The sequence below is a fragment of the Ptychodera flava genome, chromosome 11 (assembly GCF_041260155.1).
Source record: "Ptychodera flava strain L36383 chromosome 11, AS_Pfla_20210202, whole genome shotgun sequence".
Taxonomy (NCBI): Eukaryota; Metazoa; Hemichordata; class Enteropneusta; family Ptychoderidae; genus Ptychodera; species Ptychodera flava.
In genome coordinates this window covers 41,290,425-41,312,792 of record NC_091938.1, presented here as the reverse complement: position 1 = coordinate 41,312,792, position 22,368 = coordinate 41,290,425, and the positions used below count along the sequence as shown (strand labels likewise).

General features: G+C 38.0%; 1 protein-coding gene across 1 annotated transcript in view; it reads right to left on the bottom strand.

The window, feature by feature from the left end:
- Nucleotides 1-22,368, bottom strand: part of LOC139144294 (Fanconi anemia group M protein-like) — a 47,215-nt gene that overhangs the window by 22,702 nt on the left and 2,145 nt on the right. Inside the window, exons 2-10 of the mRNA XM_070714980.1 lie at nucleotides 13,831-14,003; nucleotides 13,295-13,372; nucleotides 12,559-12,717; nucleotides 10,346-10,477; nucleotides 9,064-9,427; nucleotides 4,589-4,773; nucleotides 3,483-3,689; nucleotides 1,401-1,629; nucleotides 875-1,026 (exon numbers count right to left, since the gene is read on the bottom strand). Of these exons, the coding sequence (XP_070571081.1) occupies nucleotides 875-1,026; nucleotides 1,401-1,629; nucleotides 3,483-3,689; nucleotides 4,589-4,773; nucleotides 9,064-9,427; nucleotides 10,346-10,477; nucleotides 12,559-12,717; nucleotides 13,295-13,372; nucleotides 13,831-14,003 (1,679 nt within the window). The remainder of the gene's footprint in view (nucleotides 1-874; nucleotides 1,027-1,400; nucleotides 1,630-3,482; nucleotides 3,690-4,588; nucleotides 4,774-9,063; nucleotides 9,428-10,345; nucleotides 10,478-12,558; nucleotides 12,718-13,294; nucleotides 13,373-13,830; nucleotides 14,004-22,368) is intronic.

The following is a 22,368-nucleotide window of genomic DNA, read 5'->3' as shown; positions in this document are numbered from 1 at the left end:
CATGCAAAAGAGAGGAATAAACAGCATATTGCACAGTAAGTGAGGCTACCCACAATTCCCCTTGATTTGTTCACTCAGATATTTTTTGCTAAAGGCTTTCTCAATTTTATCAGTTTCTTAACAATTTTTAACTTACAATTTAAGTTCAGGATTATTTGTGAAAACTATGTTCCAAAATTATTGATTATGTTTAAAATTCAAGAGTAAATTGAATGATAAGGTGATGTTTGGAGGTGCTAAAAATTGCACACTTGTCAAGATAAAGTTATCAGCAACTAAGATGGTCTCATCATACCACCTGTCAGACATGCAAATTTCCTTCGTTACGAACATTAAAAAAAATCAATACCCTTTCTTTTGCCAACACAGATGCAACTTATTCCCTTAGTTTCCTTGAAAATATTGTGTATGGCTGTCAAAAATCTATGTCGACAAAATTACAATATTGCTATCTCCTCCGCGGAAATGAGGTTGATCTTCTCATTATTCACAGTGAGAAATCAGAAAATTATGATGATCAGAACTATGTTGCCAGAATTTTGAAATACGGACCGAGTTGTTCTGTGTACAGAAGAAATTTGCTTCAGTTCAGTGAATGATCTCTGTGTGTACAGATCATGGAGAATTGTGGGTAGCCTCACTTACTGTGTACTGGCTGTTACATGACAGTAGCAACGACAAACCGACATACATGAAGAGATGACACTACATGACATCAAAGAAGAATAGTACAGGTACTTTTCTGTCATAGTCATAGGTGGCCCATCTCTCAACATTCTCTTTCATAAAACTAAGCAGTACCTAATATCACAACAGGGAGATCTCTTTTAGATGTACTGCTAGAAATAGACTATAATGCTCAACTTTGCCCTACCTTTTTGCTGTCTTCATTAGATCCAGCTGCCAGACAGGTGATCTTTCCCCTGGTTGGTAACTGTTTGACTGTTTCACTGACTTTGTAGTGATCATTCCAGTACTGTAATTCTTCCTCTGAGAGAAAGCCATTCTCTTTGATCATCTTCCTTCCTGAAATCCATCAAACTCATTGTAAAAATTTGCAATTAAGCTGAAACATACACGATCCATGTACAAATGAAACCAGAACCAACTTCACTACACTTTTCATACTGGCTTGAGATCAGTCTCTGTACAGATGCTGATCTCCTGTCAGAGTCTAGATGGCCATAATATTTCAAGTTGAACTTCTCTAGGTTTATCCTAGTTCAAAAGTGTCTCAAAATGGTGGAATTGAGTCATTTCTCATTCATGCATTGCTATTGACAAGTTGAAGAAATCAAACCACAAGCAAGCAAGTGCCATTCTCACTGATAACACTGAACTATGGTGTATAATCTTGACACTGACATCAGAACTAACATATTATCAAATCAACAACATACCTTTAGCAAAGAGAGCTTTAACACTGCCACCACTTGTTCTCTTTTTCTCCATAGATTTCTTCTTTGCACTTTTGCTTTGATATTTATCCATTGTAATATGCATCTTATGTACAACAGGGTTAATCCCATGAGGAATCATGCGTGGATTGTGAGGATAGAGTTGCAAAGACTTATTACCCTTCATTGCACGATGAATGCTCTTTTTGTTTAACTGGCTCTGGTTGTAAATCTATGGAAAGAGATTAGACAAAGTATTTTAAACTGATAAAACATTGTTTTATAGGTGTGAATTTGCATGCCTTACTTGGTGACCACTACCTATTTGACTTACAGATTGATATATGGCGGGTGACACATGTGGGGCAGGATGCGCTTACTATTTTTGAAACACCTGACATCACTTCTTTGCCTTTTGCCCAGAGGTCCATATATCTTTCTTTCATGAATTTGATTTTTTTGTGTGTACCGGTGCTTTACTGTCTGTTCTGTGCTGTTCTGTGTCTATATTTATAACTAGTGTATTACGAATTTTGGTCTAGTGTTATGGATTACGGATAGGTATGATTGCGATTATTTTGCATGCATTTCATATCGTTCTTAACCCTTTTCCTGCCAAATCGGTGAAAATCGGGCCGGTTTTTGGTACCCAATGTAGCTATCCCTTGTGCGTTTAGGGGTCATCCGAGGACAGGTTTTCTGACAAGGAACACCTTTTCCCCTTGACATGGGTTCGCAGGGAGTCGAATGACAGGGAAGGTGGAGAAACCTTTCTGCCAGTCCCCTACACCCGAGGGGGGCTGGTTTTTTTTTTATCTCTTTTGAGCGGACTTGGCAGGAATGCATAGTGACGTTTTCTGGCGGAGTTGGACATACTTGGCTCCCGGGCACTTTGCAGATTGCTGCCAACTTGACCAACTCGGCAATGCTAATCTAAAAGGCTACTGCTTGCAAACAATTTTTCAGATAGTGCCAATGGTGCGAGACGAAAGTCATTTATTGAGTTGTGATTGACTGAAAATGAGAATGTATTTTTGACGGGATGGCTCGACTTGTTCCTCCGATGGAACGGGTATGAATGACTCGGCAATACCATTATAAACTGGTGTCCGACGTATTAAGCTGGGCTTCAGTTCTGCAAGTTCAAGCCAGGCAATGTTCTTCACCGCCCTTGGCCGTGCCATTCAGCGGACATGGCTTTGGATTATTTATTCCATTGTTTGCAGTATTAGCTTTGGCTTGCAGGCAAATTTAACGGGTTGCCGAGGACTTGATTGCTACGTACGCTTTAGCATACAGAGAATTTTAGAAGGGACATGAGGTCAATGGTACACGGTTACCACCTGTACTGAGCAGGGACTGCTTTTGTTATGCAAAGCAGGATGGAGGGCGAAATTTTTGCAAGGGTGTTCTGAGAGTTACGGGAGGCCAGAATCGGCCAGAATTGGCCCATCCGGCAGGATAACACAGCCAAGACAGTAAAAACCCATACCTAACCGAGGACCGCACAACTGACTTGGTAATAAACAGTAACACTTCTAAGTTAACTCTGAAATGAACTGGCCAAACTACGTACACGCTTTCCTTTAAGGGCAAAGCTAAGTTGTTAGGACTACCGCTAATCAAAACCGTGTGAATTGTGCGATTCTGCCTGGTCGTTAAAAGTACGTGGCCAAGTGACACAACCCAGGAGAAAAAGGATAGGTTTACCCCTAGCACTAACCCCTGGGTCTTCTACTGACCTAAGAGGGAGGTGATGTTTCCCTGCAGTGGACGTGCGTAACAGCGAACGAGCTTTACTTCCGCAAAGGTGAGCATGAGACGGCGATGAAAGTGCACGTCCCCCGGGGCAATCAAAGCCGAAGACCTCGTTATATTTCCTGCATCGGCCCACGGGCAGGTGCAGGTGTTGAGGGATTTTATTAATGTCTTTGTTTTATCATGATGGTCACGGACATTGCAAGTGCTTATATATATAATATACAAAGTATTCATGAATTTGATTAAATTTACAACTTTCTGGAATTTACTCTTCATGATAACAATATTGGGAGAATTCAGTGAAGAAAAAAGACTTTTACTAACCGATTCTTCTTTGCCCTCTGTGACTAGCATTACGATTCGACCTTGACGTTTTCTGCCAGTACGACCCATTCTCTGTACTAATCGTATTGGACTCTTGTGAGCATCATAACAGATGATAAGATCAACATCACCAATGTCAAGACCTTCTTCTCCAACACAAGTTGATACCAATGTGTTATAACCACCTTGACGAAATGCTTTCACAACCTAAGAGACATATTAATGTACACAATTGAACACAATTTGCTAAAAGTTGCAAATGCATGGACAAAATTCAGCAGTTTTCTCCACCTCATACCACTCATCACACAATTTCATTTTGGGTGTGACATTTTTCATTTCATCAGCTATGCTATACAAAGTAATACTACTATTGTACTGTTACTTTCATTGAGTCAACAAAAATACTTTCATTGAGTCAACAAAAATATTAATTTCATACAGTGATTAGAATCAAGTAGCTACTCTTACAAACAAAACATAAAAACAAAAAATTTTGGTATCTTCACAAATTATTTCTAGGCCAAGAATCAAGTCAAGGCACATTGTTATGAATTGATAAACTAAGGATGACCGTACAAATTATTGTATCAAACCTTTTTTGGCAAAAGTTTTGTTGTGGTGCAAAAAGAAATGCAATACTTCTCAGAGTAATGTAACATGCTTATATATGAGAAATGTGATCTCATGATTATTGGAGTCAAAAATGCTTTGTATTTTTAAAAATTCAGGAATGTGATTGCATTTCGGGTAGCTGGTATGGACCTCCTTGCAACTGCCAAATAAATACATGTACTACAATACAACAGTCATACAATTGAAGGATTTTGAGTTGTATTAATTTTATACCCAGATGGTATTGTAATTTTGGCAACCTTGATGTATTAATATAATAATATTGTTAAGTTTACATTAATGGGATTGGTATATTTCAGTCAGATCTAATGATATATCTTGAATATGTTGATGATGTGATGCTATAGGTAAAGATCAAGTCAAATGATTAGGTTTGAAGAAGTGACAATAAGTTACTGACTGAACAAATTATACATAACTTTCTAAACAACCACTGACATGACAGTCTAACAATCAAACATCTGACTTACCCTGAGTTGTTCCTTCTGGGAAAAGCCTTTGGTATTTTTACCAGCTGATGCCTGTCCTATAAAACTCATGACCTGTACTGTTGTCTGATGTTGATTCAACATGTCTGTTATTTCTTGAACACTGTCTCTGTATTGTGAAAATATCATAATACGTGTACTAACACCATCTTCTTCACCAGTGTTAGCTGGGGAACAAATGATGACAACATGCAAAATTTTTAACAACTGAATTTTCAAAAACATAAAACGTAAGTCATCTGTGTTATCAAAAATTATTTATTATATATATGATTTTCTTTTGTTTATAACAAGAAGTGGTTAAATATGACAATACACAAGATTTAAATTTGGATTAAAATAACGACCTGTTGGATGAATTTACATGGATTTTCTATGACAGTACAGAGTTTACTTTCTGTAGGACTTCACATTTCTAAGCTCTAGACAGGTCACAGATACATAGGGAACTGAATATTCATGAGGTATAAGTGATGTAACACAGAGTTATCTGTGTTGTATGACTTTAAAATACAACTGCTCCATAGTGCTGTTTGCAGTTACAGATTTGTCGCTAAATACAACTGAACAAGCATGACATCAGACACTGTTGCATTGAAATGCAATAGTTATTGTTGCAGCTTGTAGTCTGAGCTGTTAATGTTTTTGTGATCATTGTAGCTGTTGTTGGATACTTAATTTCCAGATATTTGATTTAACCCTTTGCACCCTGATCCCCTGGTACTCTATGACGTCATCGGACATTTCTGTCCGAGCCGGGTTCAAAGGGTTAAACTCGCAGACAAACTTTTGCATTTTAACGAGAACATTGATTTCATTTGTGGACATTCCACTCCGCCCTATTTCTACATGTAGGATCATGAATTCATGAGAGACACATTGTAATTTCTGAAACACTACATGCCATAAATATGTTTCCTGAATGCATTCACAGAGATGTTTAAGATAAATAAAAGTTGTTTCTTACATTTTTTGAAACTTGCAGTAAACTAACTTTCATATACATGTATCTCTACCAAGATGGCAACAAAATTTTGAAAAGTGGCAAAACCTGCATTAAAATCAGCCAATGTTATTGCACATTGTCAATCTTATATATAAAAAATAGGGCCAAAGTCCCTGAAGCTACTATAGACATGGATAAAAAAATTAAGTATTTCCTGACTGTATGAAATTATCTCACTTAGGTGATCCTAGGGACCTGTAAACCAAATATTAAAGCTGTCTGACCAGCGTTTTGAAAGAACAAGCAACTAAACAGTTGACAGAGCTCTGCTGTGTTATGTAGAGAATAACCTTTTGTGACACATCATGTATTGATGAAGAAGGTGGATATCTTTGATTAACATTGTAAGAGAGTTCTGTTGAATAAGTTTAGACTGTACATACTCAGAGAAAGCACACTGAAGAGACAAATGTTTGAAACTTAAGAAGTTCAAGGTCATCAAAAGCATCATGTAACTTTCATTGCACTGTTTACACAGATTGCATAATTGCTATAAATAGCACATGAGGAATCTTACAGCCCAGCTTTACCATAAAAACCCTATCACTTTGACCACTCTTTTAATTGACCACTCTATTTTTTTCCTCAAAAAAAAGTAATTTTATTTTATCCTTACCAAGTCAACCATAAATGGAAATTAGAACTTTCTCTATCTCTATCTCTATCTCTATTGACTATTTTGAGCAATTTCTTTTAGATAACATACAGGGCACAATAAATGACGGTTCAGAATATGTCAAAGTTGGGATTCAGGAAAGTTGTCTTTACATGTTTTAATCCTCCAAGATGGTAAACATTTCACTATGAACTGTCAAAAAAAGTTGAACTTTCTGATAATTCTACACTAAAATTATTTTGGCTTTGACGATTTCCTAATTAATTCAATTATTTAAAATCATATTAATTATTTTTTTCTGGGTGAATTGATAGGGTTTATACTGTACAAGAATTACATACAATGTAAGTCAAATTTTGACCAAAAATAACAAAAAAATTCCTTAAAAATACACATTTGCATATTTCATCACAATTTGAACAAGTCTAAGTTGGGTTACCCCTAGGGACCTGTATACCAAATAACAAAGCTGTCTGACCAGCGGTTATGAAGAAGAAGATTTTTTACCAAAAACACCTTTTTTGGCATTAATTTGCCTATTTTCAACAATATCAAAAAATAGCGTCAATGACACTGTAGCTCCCATCCTGGACTATTTAGTGTTTGTTCTCTGGTCAGATATTTGAACATGTGTGAAAGGGATAAAGTGCATGAAGTGAAAATACTTAAATGAAATGTACTGGAGACAGTGAAATATGTTTAATGTAATTATTCAGAATATAAAATGGAAAAAATACAGAATTAGATATATCGAATACTGTGATACAACCATTAACTCAAGTCATTTACAATGACATAGTCCCCACTTGTAATAGGAGTATTAGTCTTGATGGGGCAGGAAAATGTGGTCATTAAGAAGTATCACTGGAGTGTATATGTTGAGATCTATGGGCACATAGGTCTATGTCGTTGTTCCCAATTTGAAACACATGAGGCATGTCTAAGTTATGGTTCTAAATCGGGAAAAAAGATCAGACCTCTAGCAGTATTGGCCAGCCAAGAAATACATATGCGCATTATAAATGAGGTACAAGATGTGACATCTTAAGGTCTAATATCCTATCAAAATTGGAGGGTATAGAACTTGTGGTTACTGAAATATGCATATATATGTATAATCAAGGTCAAAGGTCATCGAGGTCACATGACATTTTGAAAAAAAAAATTATATTGCTAATTAATCCCTATATGCCAAAAAATCAGATCTCTAGATGTGTACATAATTAATGAGGTAAAGCGTGTGTTGTCATAAGGTCTCCCATCCTACTAAATACAAAGGACATAGCACTTGTGGTTACTTATTTATTGACATAAACATATATTTTAGGTGAAAGGTCATCGAGGTCACATGACATTTGGTCAAAAAATTTCTCTCCTATAGTTATCCCTATATACCAAAAATCAGACATCCAGCTCTATTGGCTCGCTCAGAATGAGATATGCGCATAATTATTGAGGTACAGTATGTGGCGTCATAAGGTGTCCAATCATACCAAACATGAAGGCTGTAGCACTTGTGGTTACTGAGTTATGGACAAATATGTATATTTGAGGTCAAAGGTCACCGAGGTCACGTGACATTTTGTCAAAAAAATTGTTTTGCTAAGTTATCCCTATATACCAAAATTTAGACCTCTAGCTCTATTGGCTCGCTCAAAATTAGATATGTGCATAATTAATGAGGTACAATATGTGGCGTCATAAGCTGTCCCATCATACCATATATGAAGGGTGGTAGCACTTGTGGTTACTGAGTTATGGACAAATATGTATATTTGAGATCAAAGGTCATCAAGGTCACATGACATTTTGTCAAAATATCCGAGATATCTGCGTGAACGGATGGACTCACGGATGGACGAACAGACGGACATGACCCAATCTATAAGCTCACTGGACTTCATCCGTGGGGACTAAAAATTGTGTCACTGCATCCTTTTTGCAATATGAATACGATGAGAAACTAAATTTTTATTTTTTGTGGCCTTATACATGGGAGTCTATGGAGATCTTCCTTATACATGGGAGTCTATGGACGTGTAAACTAAAAATATGCAAATTTCACCACGATTTGCCCAAATTTGGGAAAGGTCACTCCTATGCACTTCCATACCAAGTTTCAAATCAATCGGACTTGTGGTTTCAGAGCAGGAGATTTTTTGACCAAAAATGGGAGAAAATTACAAAAAAATTCATGAAAAATAGCAAGTCCAAGATACTGACCAAAGATGTGCACAATCATTTCATGTCAGCCCAAAGTACTTACATGCTAATTTTTCATGTAATCTGCTCAGTGGTTATTGAGTTTTTTCAATTTTGACTGTTTTTACATTTTTTCACTTAATTTGCATATTTTTGGCAATGACAACTTCATTTGAACAAAATCTCATCTACAGCCCATCATCCATGTACACACCAAATATCAAGATGAAATGTACAGCGGTTTTGGAGTTTTTGATGTTGACGGACAGACATACAGACATACAGACATACAGACATACAGACATTTTCCTAGCCTATAAGAATAGCTTCCATTGCCATATATACATATGGCTATGGGAGCTAAAAATTAAAAAAAATAGTTTCTCAAAATCATATTTTTCATCTACACAACAAATATCAAATCAGTAAGTACTGCGGTTCTCAAGATATTTGAGTGGACGGACGCCTCACAAACGGACATACATACATACATACATACATACATACATACATACATACATACATACATACATACATACATACAGACTGACGCCGGACGCCGGACGGATACCCATCCCAATAGCTTCTATAGACTATAGTCTATAGTATATATAAAAAATCACCAGCACTCACCTGATTTGTGGAAATGTTCCAGAACAACTTCTCTGAGTTTACCCATCTTAGGATGACTTATAACAAACGGCTTGTTTGTTGGTTTCACTGATGTCTTTCCAGGTGTTGAAAATAATCCACTCACATTAACACTCTGGTTGCTGTCATCTTGGTATTTATCTCTCAAAGTGTCTAATAATGAAATAAAGTCTGGGTTTCTACTGAGTTCAGATCTTGCCCTTGATGAGCCTTTGGATCCATCTATCATACTTTGAAGGAATGAATAGAGTGATCGCATACCATGTTGTAGCAGTAATTCATATCCATGATATAAACTGATACTCATAGCAAAGTCACCCTCTACCATGCCTTGTTGAGCCTTCCCCTGATAAAACAAAAATGAAAAATAAAGCTTACATTTAACAATGAAAATAAATTTGAATTTAGTCTTTGTATTTCTGCTTGTAAGCCATTTCTATGTGCCTCTACTTTCTTTCTCCAATTGTGTTGTTGATGAGATGATGCTAGATTGCCAATTAATCATTGTCTCTATACTCTCCTCTCTCCACACCATGCTACTGAGCAGGAGATGCATGCCATTGTAGAAATCCCTGTGAGCACTGGCCAAAAGTCACCAGAGGTTTTGCTAACATCAAAATGTCGTTCCAAATTGTTTGACAAGCAATGTCAATCTCAGAATCATTGACCGGAACGGACACAACAAAATGAAGTGCTCTTTTGTGTTGACAGTTACTCTGACATTCACAATCACTTGCTCCTGTTAGCCAAAAGACACATCTATGCCATGAACATGAAACAGAGTAAACCATTCTTTTATGTTGCAAGTGAAATTCAACTACCATCTAGAGTACGAAATAGCTCTGGAAAAAGACAAATTAGAGAGACACTGCAGCAAATGGATTTCAATTTTACACACAATTGTAGATAACTAAGCACTGTTACTTCAATTATTTACTTTAAGTTACTGTTACTAAAGAAAATGTTACCAATAAAACAACTTAAATACAAAAAAAAAACATCAAAATGTCACAACACAAAGGTGTTTATGCTGGCCTATCTGTTCATATGTACTTCACTTACCAAAGTTGGGTTGCAGTTATTTTTTCCACTGGCATTTAAAAAAGAACACTGCTGTACCAGCATGGTTACTCAAGTGGAAACTCAAGTACAGTGGAAACACTCATGTACATGTACCTTACTGTCACCTTCCTGACTTTTCTTTGGTTTTTGTCACATTGAACTAGCAGAGTAAAACTATTAGAGACAACATTAGAAAACAAACCTGAATGTTAGTTGGGGGATTACAGCGAAAATCTTCTCTGGCTTTCAGTATCATAAACTTGGATAAACTTGTCACTTCTCGCTTGTAAAGAACTCTCCTTTGAATCAGCCTGTTAACATATATGGATAGGATCTACAGAAAGAGACACAAATGTTATTGTTTTTCTGTTCCTACCTTAAAAAACCCATAACGCAAACTTTTGATGATTTTTTCATTATTTTTATTTTGTACGTCCATTGCAAGTTCTTATTCTACTTCCAAACAGGTTCAGATGAATGTTATCAACATACATGTAGCATCTACAGGACATTGTGTATTTCTTCTTCTGAAGACTTACAAGACCACACAGTTTTTTGCATATTACATTTTAATGAAAGAGAAAAGTGTTTGTACATTTTAGGTTCTTATGAAATATATTACAAACACTATGTTTCCCCCAGCAGCTGCAAGTAAAAACAATGACAACAGTGTTTTATGAAATATTTAGTTCATTCATGCTATATTGCACTTTCCAGAGTGTGTTGTTTTGCAATAAAGTGTTATTAAAGTGTTATTATTATGATGTCAATAACCTCATGTCTACTAATGATAGTCTGGCTTAACCTTTGTGCATATACATTGAAAGTTGTAATCAACTTGACATCTATATGAAAGAGACTGTTTTTGAAAGTCATGCTCTATGTGTGTACCATCAGTTATCAATATTTTTCAATGGCTTCAATTGTTGGTTTATTTATTATTTGATCGATCAATCATGGTCAAGGTGATTCACACTGAAATCATCTAACTCCATTGATGTGCGAATGTAGGGATTTTGTGAATACATGGTTGCAATCTGAATGATTTTATCATAGGGTAAAGGAGGCAGTCCCCTGGGGTGGGGAAGGGGTGGGATTCTTTGTGCACAGGTTTATTTCACTAATTTTGACTGTGATATTTCAAGTAAAGATTTCGACTACAAACCGCCTGACAGCTTCCTCTATTTAATACTACAGATAATTTTATTAATTTTGACTGCCATATTTCAAATAAAGATTTTGACTCCAAACCGTCTGACTGCTTCGTTATTACCTACAATTCCTTATCGCCTCTCCAACCTGTGTACATACCATTTTAATTGTTCCACAAATGTTGCCAACTTGCTAATGGGCTGTCCGTATCAGCGGATTAATTGATTGAGTCAAAACCACAGCCGTCCACAACACACAGTAAAATAATAATAATAAAATAAACCCGTGGAAAAAGAACCCCACCCCAGGGGACTGCCTCCTTTACCCTGTATTTTACCTTGATCATTACGTTTACTATCAGGTACACGAGGAAAATAATTGTTTAAGCCTACATTTACTCTGCAGTAATTGGAAATGATACTCATTTATCTTTGAGGTCCTGTTATCAATTTATGTTCAAATTGTTACATTAAATGTCTGGTGCTATTTCAGACAAGTTGATGAGAGTAGAGTAATTTCCACATTTACCAAAGAAGATGTTTTCTGTCGTAACATATGTTGAGACTGTCAGTGTTAACTCCTTGCAAAATAACTTGCTGCTCCAACTGTACAATCCTTTGCACTTTGGCTTCTAACAATACAATTGTGGAAAGTTCAAGAATTCCTCATGGGATTGTAAACGTAGTGTGTTGTTTCTTCATGGCCTTGTAAATATACTTTTCAAATATACTTTACAATTTTACATTTCAATATAGTAAACATGAACATATCTTGATATCTACACCTGGTGTCGCACTTAAGGTAGAACGCACCTCGAAAGTGAAAGACTTTAACTTTTGCTCTAACTTTCCTCAAGGGATCTTCAGTCATTCTCTTTCAAAATCAAGAATAAAAATAGGGGGTCACCGCGCAAATTTTTGTACTAGAGAAACAAATTACCCAAGATTTACCGATATTGGAAATTCAAAATGGCCGCTATTCCTGTGTTAACTCTATGGAGAAAAATAAAAATTTTCGAATTTCGAAAAACTTTGCCGATGAAAAGTTTTCTTTCACCAAGAGCTTTAAAATGAACCCCCACATGTGGTATATCAGAAGAGAATTGTAAAAGTTTGAGAGTCCGAATGTCTGTCCCCGAGGTGCGTTCTACCTTAATACCAGAACTCTCAATTGCTGAGTCTATCATACAAACTCTTTCCTATTCATCATTCAATGGCAGTAGCATATCATGTGTCATGTGTAGTTGTAAAGTTTCAGACATACCTGGACGTATCGATCTTTGATTTCCTTAATTTCTTCATCAAGTTTGACAACCATTTTTTCTACTTTCCTTTCATGCACATAAGGTTGGATGTCAATGGACTCTTCTGATCGTATTTCAACATGTGAAATCAACAGATTATTCAGTACTTGTTGTACTCCCTGCAAAACAACAAAACATATATATCTTCTTTCACATGAAAATGAAAGAAAAGACATCTGAGAACTAGGACTACTTCATCAGAATTGACCACTAAAGCCTATGACAGTGACAAAGACAGACATGGATGATACATCAAAACTTCAATCATTCTATTTTTAAACAAAATCAATAAAAGAACAATCACGCAAACAAAACATGTATTTTTAGTTGTGCACAACATACTTGTATGTAGCATGCAAAGAGACCATTCATAAAACAAGACACGACTCAAACATTAGCAATTTGTTGTCTCAATGCTGGTTTCCTGAGACACCACCTAGACTACGACCTATCCTCTGAATTAAGTAAAGAAGGAAATATCTCACTTGGACTCAGAGTATCCAAGATGTCCACAGTTAGGAATTATCAGTAGGTTTTTTTGTACACAGAGCCTGGGTTTCAATTGGTAATGATAAAACTACATATTCACACAACATAGATGTATGGTACACTGTACATGTACTTAAACATCTCAACAAAACAGAAAATACCATCGCCTTACAATATTCCATTTCAATACAGTATACATGAACATACCTTGATATCTCCACCTGGTGTTGCACTTAATGCCAGAACTCTAAATTGTTGAGTATATCGGACAAGCTCTCTCACCACCTTTAGGACAGATAACAAGAACACACTGGTCATTCCAATTCTTTTATTATGTGTACAGACTGAATGCTAAGGCAATGGTGTCCAAGAGATGGATACTTGTCACAAATAAAACCTAAATTGCCACAAAAAAAAATTTGCATACTATAAAAAAAAATGACAAATGAAAGGTTAAGCATTCAGGGACACAAATCTGTAATCAGTGGGCATAATTGGAACACACCTTATGGCTTCCATTGGCATTGAACACAAACATTTTTCTAACTGAAAAAATTATTTTACATACACCTTTTGGTTCAATGAAACTTCAACTGAAGGTTTTTTGTTTGATGTACAGTAACTCTTATGCTTCACTGATCATTTTATGATTATCTTTCAATGATGCCATGTATGTGTATATACAGCATTACAGATGTGACACTTATCATGACAAGTTAAATTCTATCAGTAGTATCACTAACCTGACAATAGGCATGATTTCCAAGGGCTTTATGAGCCTCATCAATAACAAGGCATTTAACGTCAGTGCTAGGACATGCACCACGACTTAGATCATTCATCATGACTTGTGGAGTTAAAAAGAAAACTCTCTTCTCTTTCCAAGCCCTGAGTCTTTCCGTAGGTGGCATACTTCCTGATGGCAAAAAATGATGGAAAAAATAGCGCCAATGGCACTTGATCACAACTGGCACATTGTGAAACTACTCATAATTAATGAGGTACAATATGTGGCGTCATGCGGTGTCCCATCATACCATATATGAAGGGTGTAGCACTTGTGGTTACTGAGTTATGGACAAATATGTATATTTCAGGTCAAATGTCACTGAGGTCATGTGACATTTTGTCAAAAAAAATTGAATTGCTAAGTCATCCCTATATACCAAAAATCAGACCTAGCTCTATTGGCTCGCTCAAAATTAGATATGCACATAATTAATGAGGTACAATATGTGGCGTCATAAGGTGTCCCATCATACCATATATGAAGGGTGTAGCACTTGTGGTTACTGAGTTATGGACAAATATGTATATTTGAGGTCAAAGGTCACCGAGGTCACGGGAGATTTTGTCAAAATATTTGATATATCTGCGTGACCGGAGGGACATGACCAAATCCATAAGGCCCTGGACTAAAAACTGTGTCACTGAATCCTTTTTGCAATATGAATATGATGAGAAACTAAATTTTTATTTTACTTGCCCTATACATGGGATTCTATAGACAGCTGACTTATACATGGTAGTCTATGGTTGTGTAAACTAAAATGTCCTCTAACATGGCCAAATCGACGTGCATCTGTATGGGGTAGGGTACTATCCTTGTGCAAAGTTTGAAAGAAATTGACCTGGGCATGTCTGAGATATCTGCGTGAACAGACGGACGGATGCACACACGGACGCAGGCACACACACACGGACATGACCAAACCTATAAGTCCCCCCGGACGGTGTCCGTGGAGACTAATTAGACAGACCACGAAGTCAATGAGCAACATACAGCTGAAAGACTATTTTTCACATTGCGATTTTAAGCCCATTTTTATGAGAAAAGGGACATGTATATGTATATGGAGAAAACAGCAGAAGACATATTTGTAAATTGTTTGTTAAGTGACAATCATATATGCATCTCTTGAAATTTTGTGGTTATAAGGTATAACAGTAGTGTAAGAATAATGAGGTTAGAATAAGTTAGTAAAGCTAAGTTGACAGTAATTAAGATTACAAAATTATACACTAAGCTGAGGAAATCTGAATGAAATAAATGTTGAAAAGTAGCAAAGTCATGGTCATCTTTTGTCTAATACCTTGTGTAAGTTCATGAACTTTACATAAATCTTGCTATAGATTTGTTGCTAATGGGCAATAACTGTGTTTCAGATCATTTGAGAGCAATCCATCCATGACAGGTTTAAATTGTTATATACTTCTATTTAAAGGAGAGAAACATCTCAAATAATTTTTTCCCTGTAATTTCCTGTGAGAACACATGGACATGCGTAGGACTCTATGCTGGTGCTACCTTGCAACTTGTCATGGCATTGTATAACCTGTTCACCCCAATTTCCTGTAGACAGGTCCACACTCACCATTGATAACAATGGGTTTGGGCCATACCATGGTAGTGAAAGACTGTAACATGTGAGGTCATGGATACTTAATCTCTGGAATGTCAAAGTCTGTATATTGTATATTGCTTAGGGTCATCTCAAAAGTGAGAATCTAAACTATGAAATATGTTTTTTTCATTGCTTTTGATACCCAAAAGAGCATAGAAATCTCTTATACTTTGAATCAGCCATCCTGCATATTTCTAACATTCATCAAAACCTCATTTCTGTTCCACAACTCATAAAACAGTCCACAATGCAGGATTGGTGTACATTCCAAAACTACATGTATGAAATCAATTAGTTAAAAAGGGGGGTTAGAAATTTCCCAAAACTATATAACCTCCGCTCCATTTGGCTCCATTTTTCTGAATTGGAACCTTGGAACCAGTCTATGTATCGGTACCAAATATCAACGCAGTCTGTTCAGCAGTTTTTGACTTTTTGTCGTTTACGGAAATGGACGACATCAAACACCGGTTGAAACCACCTCTATATTACAACTTCCAGTTGTGATAAAAAGGTGATTTTTGTTCTTCAAATATGGATGACCAATTGAACAATGACAGAAGAAACAAGTCATCGTTGATGACACAGTCCCCACTTGTTAATGGGTACTTTGATTACAGGTCCTCAGAGAGGATAGAGTCCTCTTCATTAGGTCTGTGATAAAAATACTTTTGAATAAATTCGCTTGATACATGTGTGAGTTGTAGTTCAGGACATGGAAAAATCGTAATAAAATGGCCACACGGTGGCCATATTGGATCGTATCACAAAACAAATATATGTGCATATGTATGACATAGGTCAATGTCCTTGTAGCAAATTTGATTAAATTGGTTGAGATATGCCTGAGTTATGGCTTGTACATGAAAAAATCATAACAAAATTGCCGCACAGCAGCCATATTGGATCGTATCACAAAACAAATTAATGTGCATATGTATGACATTGGTGAATCTCCTTGTACCAACTTTGAATAAATTCACTTGATACATGTCTGAGTTATGGTTCTGGACATGAAAAAATGTGATAAAATGGCCACACGGCGGCCATATTGGATCGTATCACATAACAAATCAATGTGCATGTGCATGACATAGGTCAATATCCTTGTACCAAGTTTGAATAAAATCGGTTGAGTTATGCCTGAGTTATGGCTCTGTACATGAAAAAATCGTAACAAAATGGCCGCCTTGCGGCCATATTGGATCGTATCACAAAACAAATTGACGTGCATATCTATGGCATTGGTCAATGTCCTTGTACCAACTTTGAATAAAATCGGTTGAGACATGTCTGAGTTATGGCTCTGTACATGAAAAAATCGTGATAAAATGGCCGCCTGGCGGCCATATTGGATCGTATCACAAAAAAAATTGATGTGCATATCTATGACATTGGTCAATGTCCTTGTACCAACTTTGAATAAAATCAGTTGAAACATGCCTGAGTTATGGCTCTGTACATGAAAAAATCGTAATAAAATGGCCGCCTGGCAGCCATATTGGATCGCATCACAAAACAAATCGACGTGCATCTGTATGACATATGAAGTAATCCTTGTACCAAGTTTGAATGAAATCGCTCCAGGCATCTCTGAGATATCTGCGTGAACGGACGGACGCACGGACGGACGCACGGACGGACGCACGCACGCACGGACATGACCAAACCTATAAGTCCCCCCGGACGGTGTCCGTGGGGACTAAAAACTACAGAGCATTTCAAGTACATGTATATACTGAGCTTTGCTCAGATTACAAAAATAAGGCTGTTTGATTTCATAGTGACAAGAGGATTGTGTTGTTCAGTCTCTTGGTTTATTTTCTTCCCTCATATTGAACTGTACATCACATGCTTTCTGAAATTTCCCAAGTTCAAATCCTTCACTGCTGTTTCCATATAGACATTTCACACTGGACAGGTACATGTAATAGTGTACCAGTGTTCTCCCCAGGATTATTTTACAATAGGGCGAAGACGTGGTGCAAAGCACCACAAGCGACCGCGTAAGTGGTCGCGGGGGGAGGTCAGGAGGGGGGTGTCCCCCTTGCCGTTGGAGCTTTTGAAAAACAGAGATTAAAATGGTGTTATATGGTGGCACTTGGCGAGTATTTTTTCAGATTTTTTCGTATAAAAAACTCAAAGGAAAAGAAATCTGAAACAGTGTTCCATTACTTTTATCCCAAGTTCATTGATTTCAATGAAGATAACATTTTTTGAAAATGAAAACATAGCGACAGACATACATTTTTATTCATCAATGTCAAAATTATTACCATAACACTCACGTGTTCTCTGCCTGATACACTTCCGGCCGAGCTTAAAAATTGGTCGTTTTGCTTTGGGAAGGAATACACAAGCGAAATTAAACCTTCTATAAAAATTCAGTGCACTCTGCTCCTTGGCATGTTTACTCAGCCAAGTCAGTTCCTTAATGCACGGTCACTATGGAGCACCGTGGTTAACGTTACGGCCTGCGAGCCATGCAAATATGGCTGCTATTGATGAGCTGCACATGGGCTTATGATCTTGGATGACATCACAAACTCGCGAGATTTGCAAGATAGATGAGAATTACGTTTGCAGCATGTGGGATCGACGCTCATGCTTGCCTTTTGCCTGTAAAGCACTGTCAACTTTTTTCCTCCCGTACATTTTATTGCTTTATTTTTCAAAAAAATAAATCTTTTTCATTTCTGGCAAGGGGGTGCTCGGAATTTACAAGAGGGCGCCACGCCCCTGTTACCTTATTCAGGGAGAACACTGTGTACAGTATGTATTTAGGGATTATTACGTAAAGTTTGGGCGATACCGTGTCGTACTCAAGAGATGTGTCCATATTTTGACGAGTTGCGCAGCAACAAGTCAAAATGTGAACACATCACAAGAATATGACACGGTATCACCTAAACTTCGTGTAATAACCCCTTTATCATACATGCATACTTTGGTTATGACTGTATGACTGTTCCGAAATAAGTGACAAAATCAACTGAAATACACCTTGCTTGCTCCTCGCTGTACTGATAAAAAGTTGGTTGCTAGGGAGTGATGACAACTGTATCACTTCATGATATTATTCCACTGTTTGGTCATTCCACTTCAAGGGAGGGTTTATGGCACACTTTTAAAGCAAACAATTTAAATATTAAGATGTCAACACAGGTTTTAACAGTTTGTAGAAGAAGTACACGATAAGCTGTAAACGTGAAGTGAGTACACGATAAGCTGTAGCCGGTAGCGTTGTAAAGTAACTAGTATGGATTTTGTTGCTGGACAAATAAAACATATCAAGGGTATTTACATCGTCTGCTCGTATATATTCGTTACTGGCTTGCCTAAATAGAAATAAACTTCTTTTAACAACCTAAGTGAAGGTTTGACTTTCCCTAGTATCTTACATTGTATCCGAAACCCACATGGGTACCACCATACACAATCATGACCTGTGAATCTCAATGACAGGTACAAATCGGAAATAAAAGGTGCATCTTGTTTGTCGCGAGTATTTTCAGTGCAGTTGGATTTTTGTGGCTCATTTATAGCTGTGAAGGATGTAATTCACTACCCAGATACTTAAACTTGACAACAGGAAATTTGTCGTATAGCGGTTCTATCATGATACACTGTCAACAGGCAGGGAACGTACTGAAGTCACGCACACCAGCGAAGGACACGCGTACAGTTAGCTGTAAGTAGTTCAGTTACAGTGAAAATATAATTCGTATTTTAACATGTTAAAATACGGATAGTTTTTCAATCGGATTCGAACCCACAACATACGGCATCAGTCGCCTAGCTGAGAGGCCACAGACAGAACCATTCGGCTAAATCTCCACTCCCAAAAAAATACAGGTTCATATCAGTACCGTCTAAACAATAGGAGAATGGCAATACAGGCATAGCATGTATGATAATTATATGTATCTTCAATAGAACAGGCCATCATACACAAATATTCAATCTTCAATCTAAAATTTTTAAGTTTTGAATTTTAACATTTATATGTACGACATACAATATCAGAGAGTTCCATTTATAAACAGAGTATGAATTTACAATTAATGTGAGTGCCTCTTTATGTCATGCTTGGTCCATGTCCAAACAAGACTTTTCCATGATAATAATTCCATCTCAGAGAAGGAAACTTTCTGTTTTTGTTCTGGATATTTCAATGCCAGATTGGTTCCAAGTCTGTGTGCATATAAATATCAAAGCACAATATATTGAAGGAATGAAGTTCAGCAGACTGTTGTGCTTAGTGGTAGGGTGGTACGCCTTGTCCCAGCCAGTAACTGCTGCCAAGAAAGCCAGGCGACTGGGGGCCTACTAATACTACACTTCCATGTCACCTCTTTTCTGTTTTTGTTCTGCACATTGAACATTTAAAGTCCAAAAAATGCCTAAACATGCCACAAACACCATTGCATATGATTCTTAAAAGCTAATACTGCTACAACAAAACCTTACAACATACATCCGATTAATACACTGGCCATTAATTTAAAACGCCTCTGAAACGGCTCTGGTCCAATACTGCCTCAACCCTTTCCTGCCAAGTCGGTGAAAATCCGCTTGAAATTCGGTGTAGCCAGAATCTAAGCACTGGTGACCGTTATTCTACCAACCCGGTGGAAATCGGACCCTTTTTGGGTACCCCCTTTCCTGCCAAGTCGACGGCACTACGTTTTGCTATCCCCTGTGCGTTTAGGGGTCATCCGAGGAGAGGTTTTCTGACAAGGAACGCCTTTTCCCCTCGAAATGGGTTTGCAGGGAGTCGATAGACAGGGAAAGGTGCAGAAACCTGTCTGCCAGTCCCCCACACCAAGGGGGGTGGGTTTTTTTTATCGCTTTTTAGCGGACTTGGCAGGATAGCATGGTGACGTTTTCTGGTGGAGTTGGACGTACTTGGCTGCTTGGCACTATACAGATTGTGCCGAACTTGACCAACTTGGCAATGCTAATCTAGAAGGCTACCTCTTGCAAACGACTTGGCAGATGGTGCCGATGGTGCGAGACGAAAGTCACTTATTCAGTGTGCGTGACTGAAAATGAGAACGTATTTTGATGGGACGGCTCGACTTGTTCCTCCGATGGAACGGATATGAACGACTCGGAAATACCATTACAAACTGGTGTCCGACGTACTAAGCTGGGCTTCAGCTCTGCAAGTTCAAGCCAGGCAACGTCCTTCACCGCCTTGGCCGTGCCATTCAATGGACGTGGCTTTGGATTTTTTATTTATTCCATCGTCCGAAGTATTGGCTCTGGTTTGCAGGCAAACGTATCCTCTTGCCGACGCATTGGTAACTACGTACGCTGTTTGCGTACGGAGAATTCAAAAGGTGACATGAGGTCAATGCTACGGGGATACCGCCTGCACTTAGCAGGGACTGCTTTTGTTATGCAAACCAGCTAGTAGTACAATGGCCGCCAGGCATGTGGACACGTCGATGGCTAGAACAATGGAAGCATATTGCGTTGTACCCGTGCATCGCAAAAGTGAGACTGACGACTTGGGTGTAGTGACTGGTTATCACTGGTTAGCTGCAGCCCAAGCCATGACGGTACAAACCCGTACCTGACTGAGGACCACTCGATTAAGTCGGTAATGAACGGTAACACTCGTAAGCCAACTCCCAAATGAGCTGGCTAAACTACGTGGAGCTGTGCTTCAATGGCTCAGCCATGTCGTTAATACAACGGCAAAAACGTAGTTTTTGTGCTACACTGCCAAGTCGTTGAAGGTACGTATTCAATTGACCCTACCCTGGGGAAACAGGACAGGTTTGCCGGTGCTGCCGCACCCCTAGCACGACCCCAAGGGTCTCTGACTAACAGACGAGTGAGGTGATGTTTGTGCCTAGCGGACGTGCGCAATACTGAAGGAGTTTATTTCAGAAAAAATAAACATGAAATGGCAATAAAATGACGCACTCCCAGGGGCAAACAAAGCCGGTGACCTCAATTTTTTTCTGCAGTAACCCTTGAGCTCCTTCCCCTGTCTACGGGCATGTAGAAATTATCGAAGTCTAACACGTATAAGTACAGCTAAAACTACCCTGAAAATGGGCGATTTCTGCCAAAATGCCTGGCAGGATAACGTGCAGGAGAGCCAATCTTTTGCAGGCACATATTATGGGGCGGTTTTGTACTGACTTGGCAGGATAACGGACAAGGGCGCTCGGCAGGAAAAGGGTTAAAAAGTTACGTGTGGATGCTACCAAGTGGTTCTGAAACGTTTCAAATTTGAAATGGTTTAGCTGACTTGACCTGAACGGTGTAGGGATTAATTCTATCTGCAACTCGCTGTGTGGACGGACTGAGCCGCTTCAGAACAGTCTTAAACACTCTCATTCGATAGGTATTTGTAACATAAACAACAACCAACATTCACCGAATGAACAGAGCACTACATCTTGTGGCAAAAATTGATCTGATGAAGAGATCAGTCTGCTTATCTCCCTCTGGATGGACAAAAGTATATAGAGAATGCTGAATGTGGAGACAGCCTCGCTTACAAAAAAGAATTTGCCGAAAGGGCTCTACAAAAGGGTTTACACAAATAGTTGATCAGTGCCACCACAAGATGAAGGCACTGCAACTTAAGTACAAACAAGTTGTTGACAGCAACAGGCGGAGCATCGGTACAACCATGGAGGTACCTCCGTGATACGACATCGTTCATGTCAGCCATCTTGTTATGATGCACCGTATGCTTTGTCATATCTTTTGGCTTAAACACCAACACAAAGACTTTTAAAATTTTGTGTGTGTGGACACAAGCGGACTCAAACTATTAATCCCTGTGTTTGCAAATAACAAATAGTGTCACAGAAACGTTTCAAATTTTTTCTTGTTTTAACGTAGTAACAG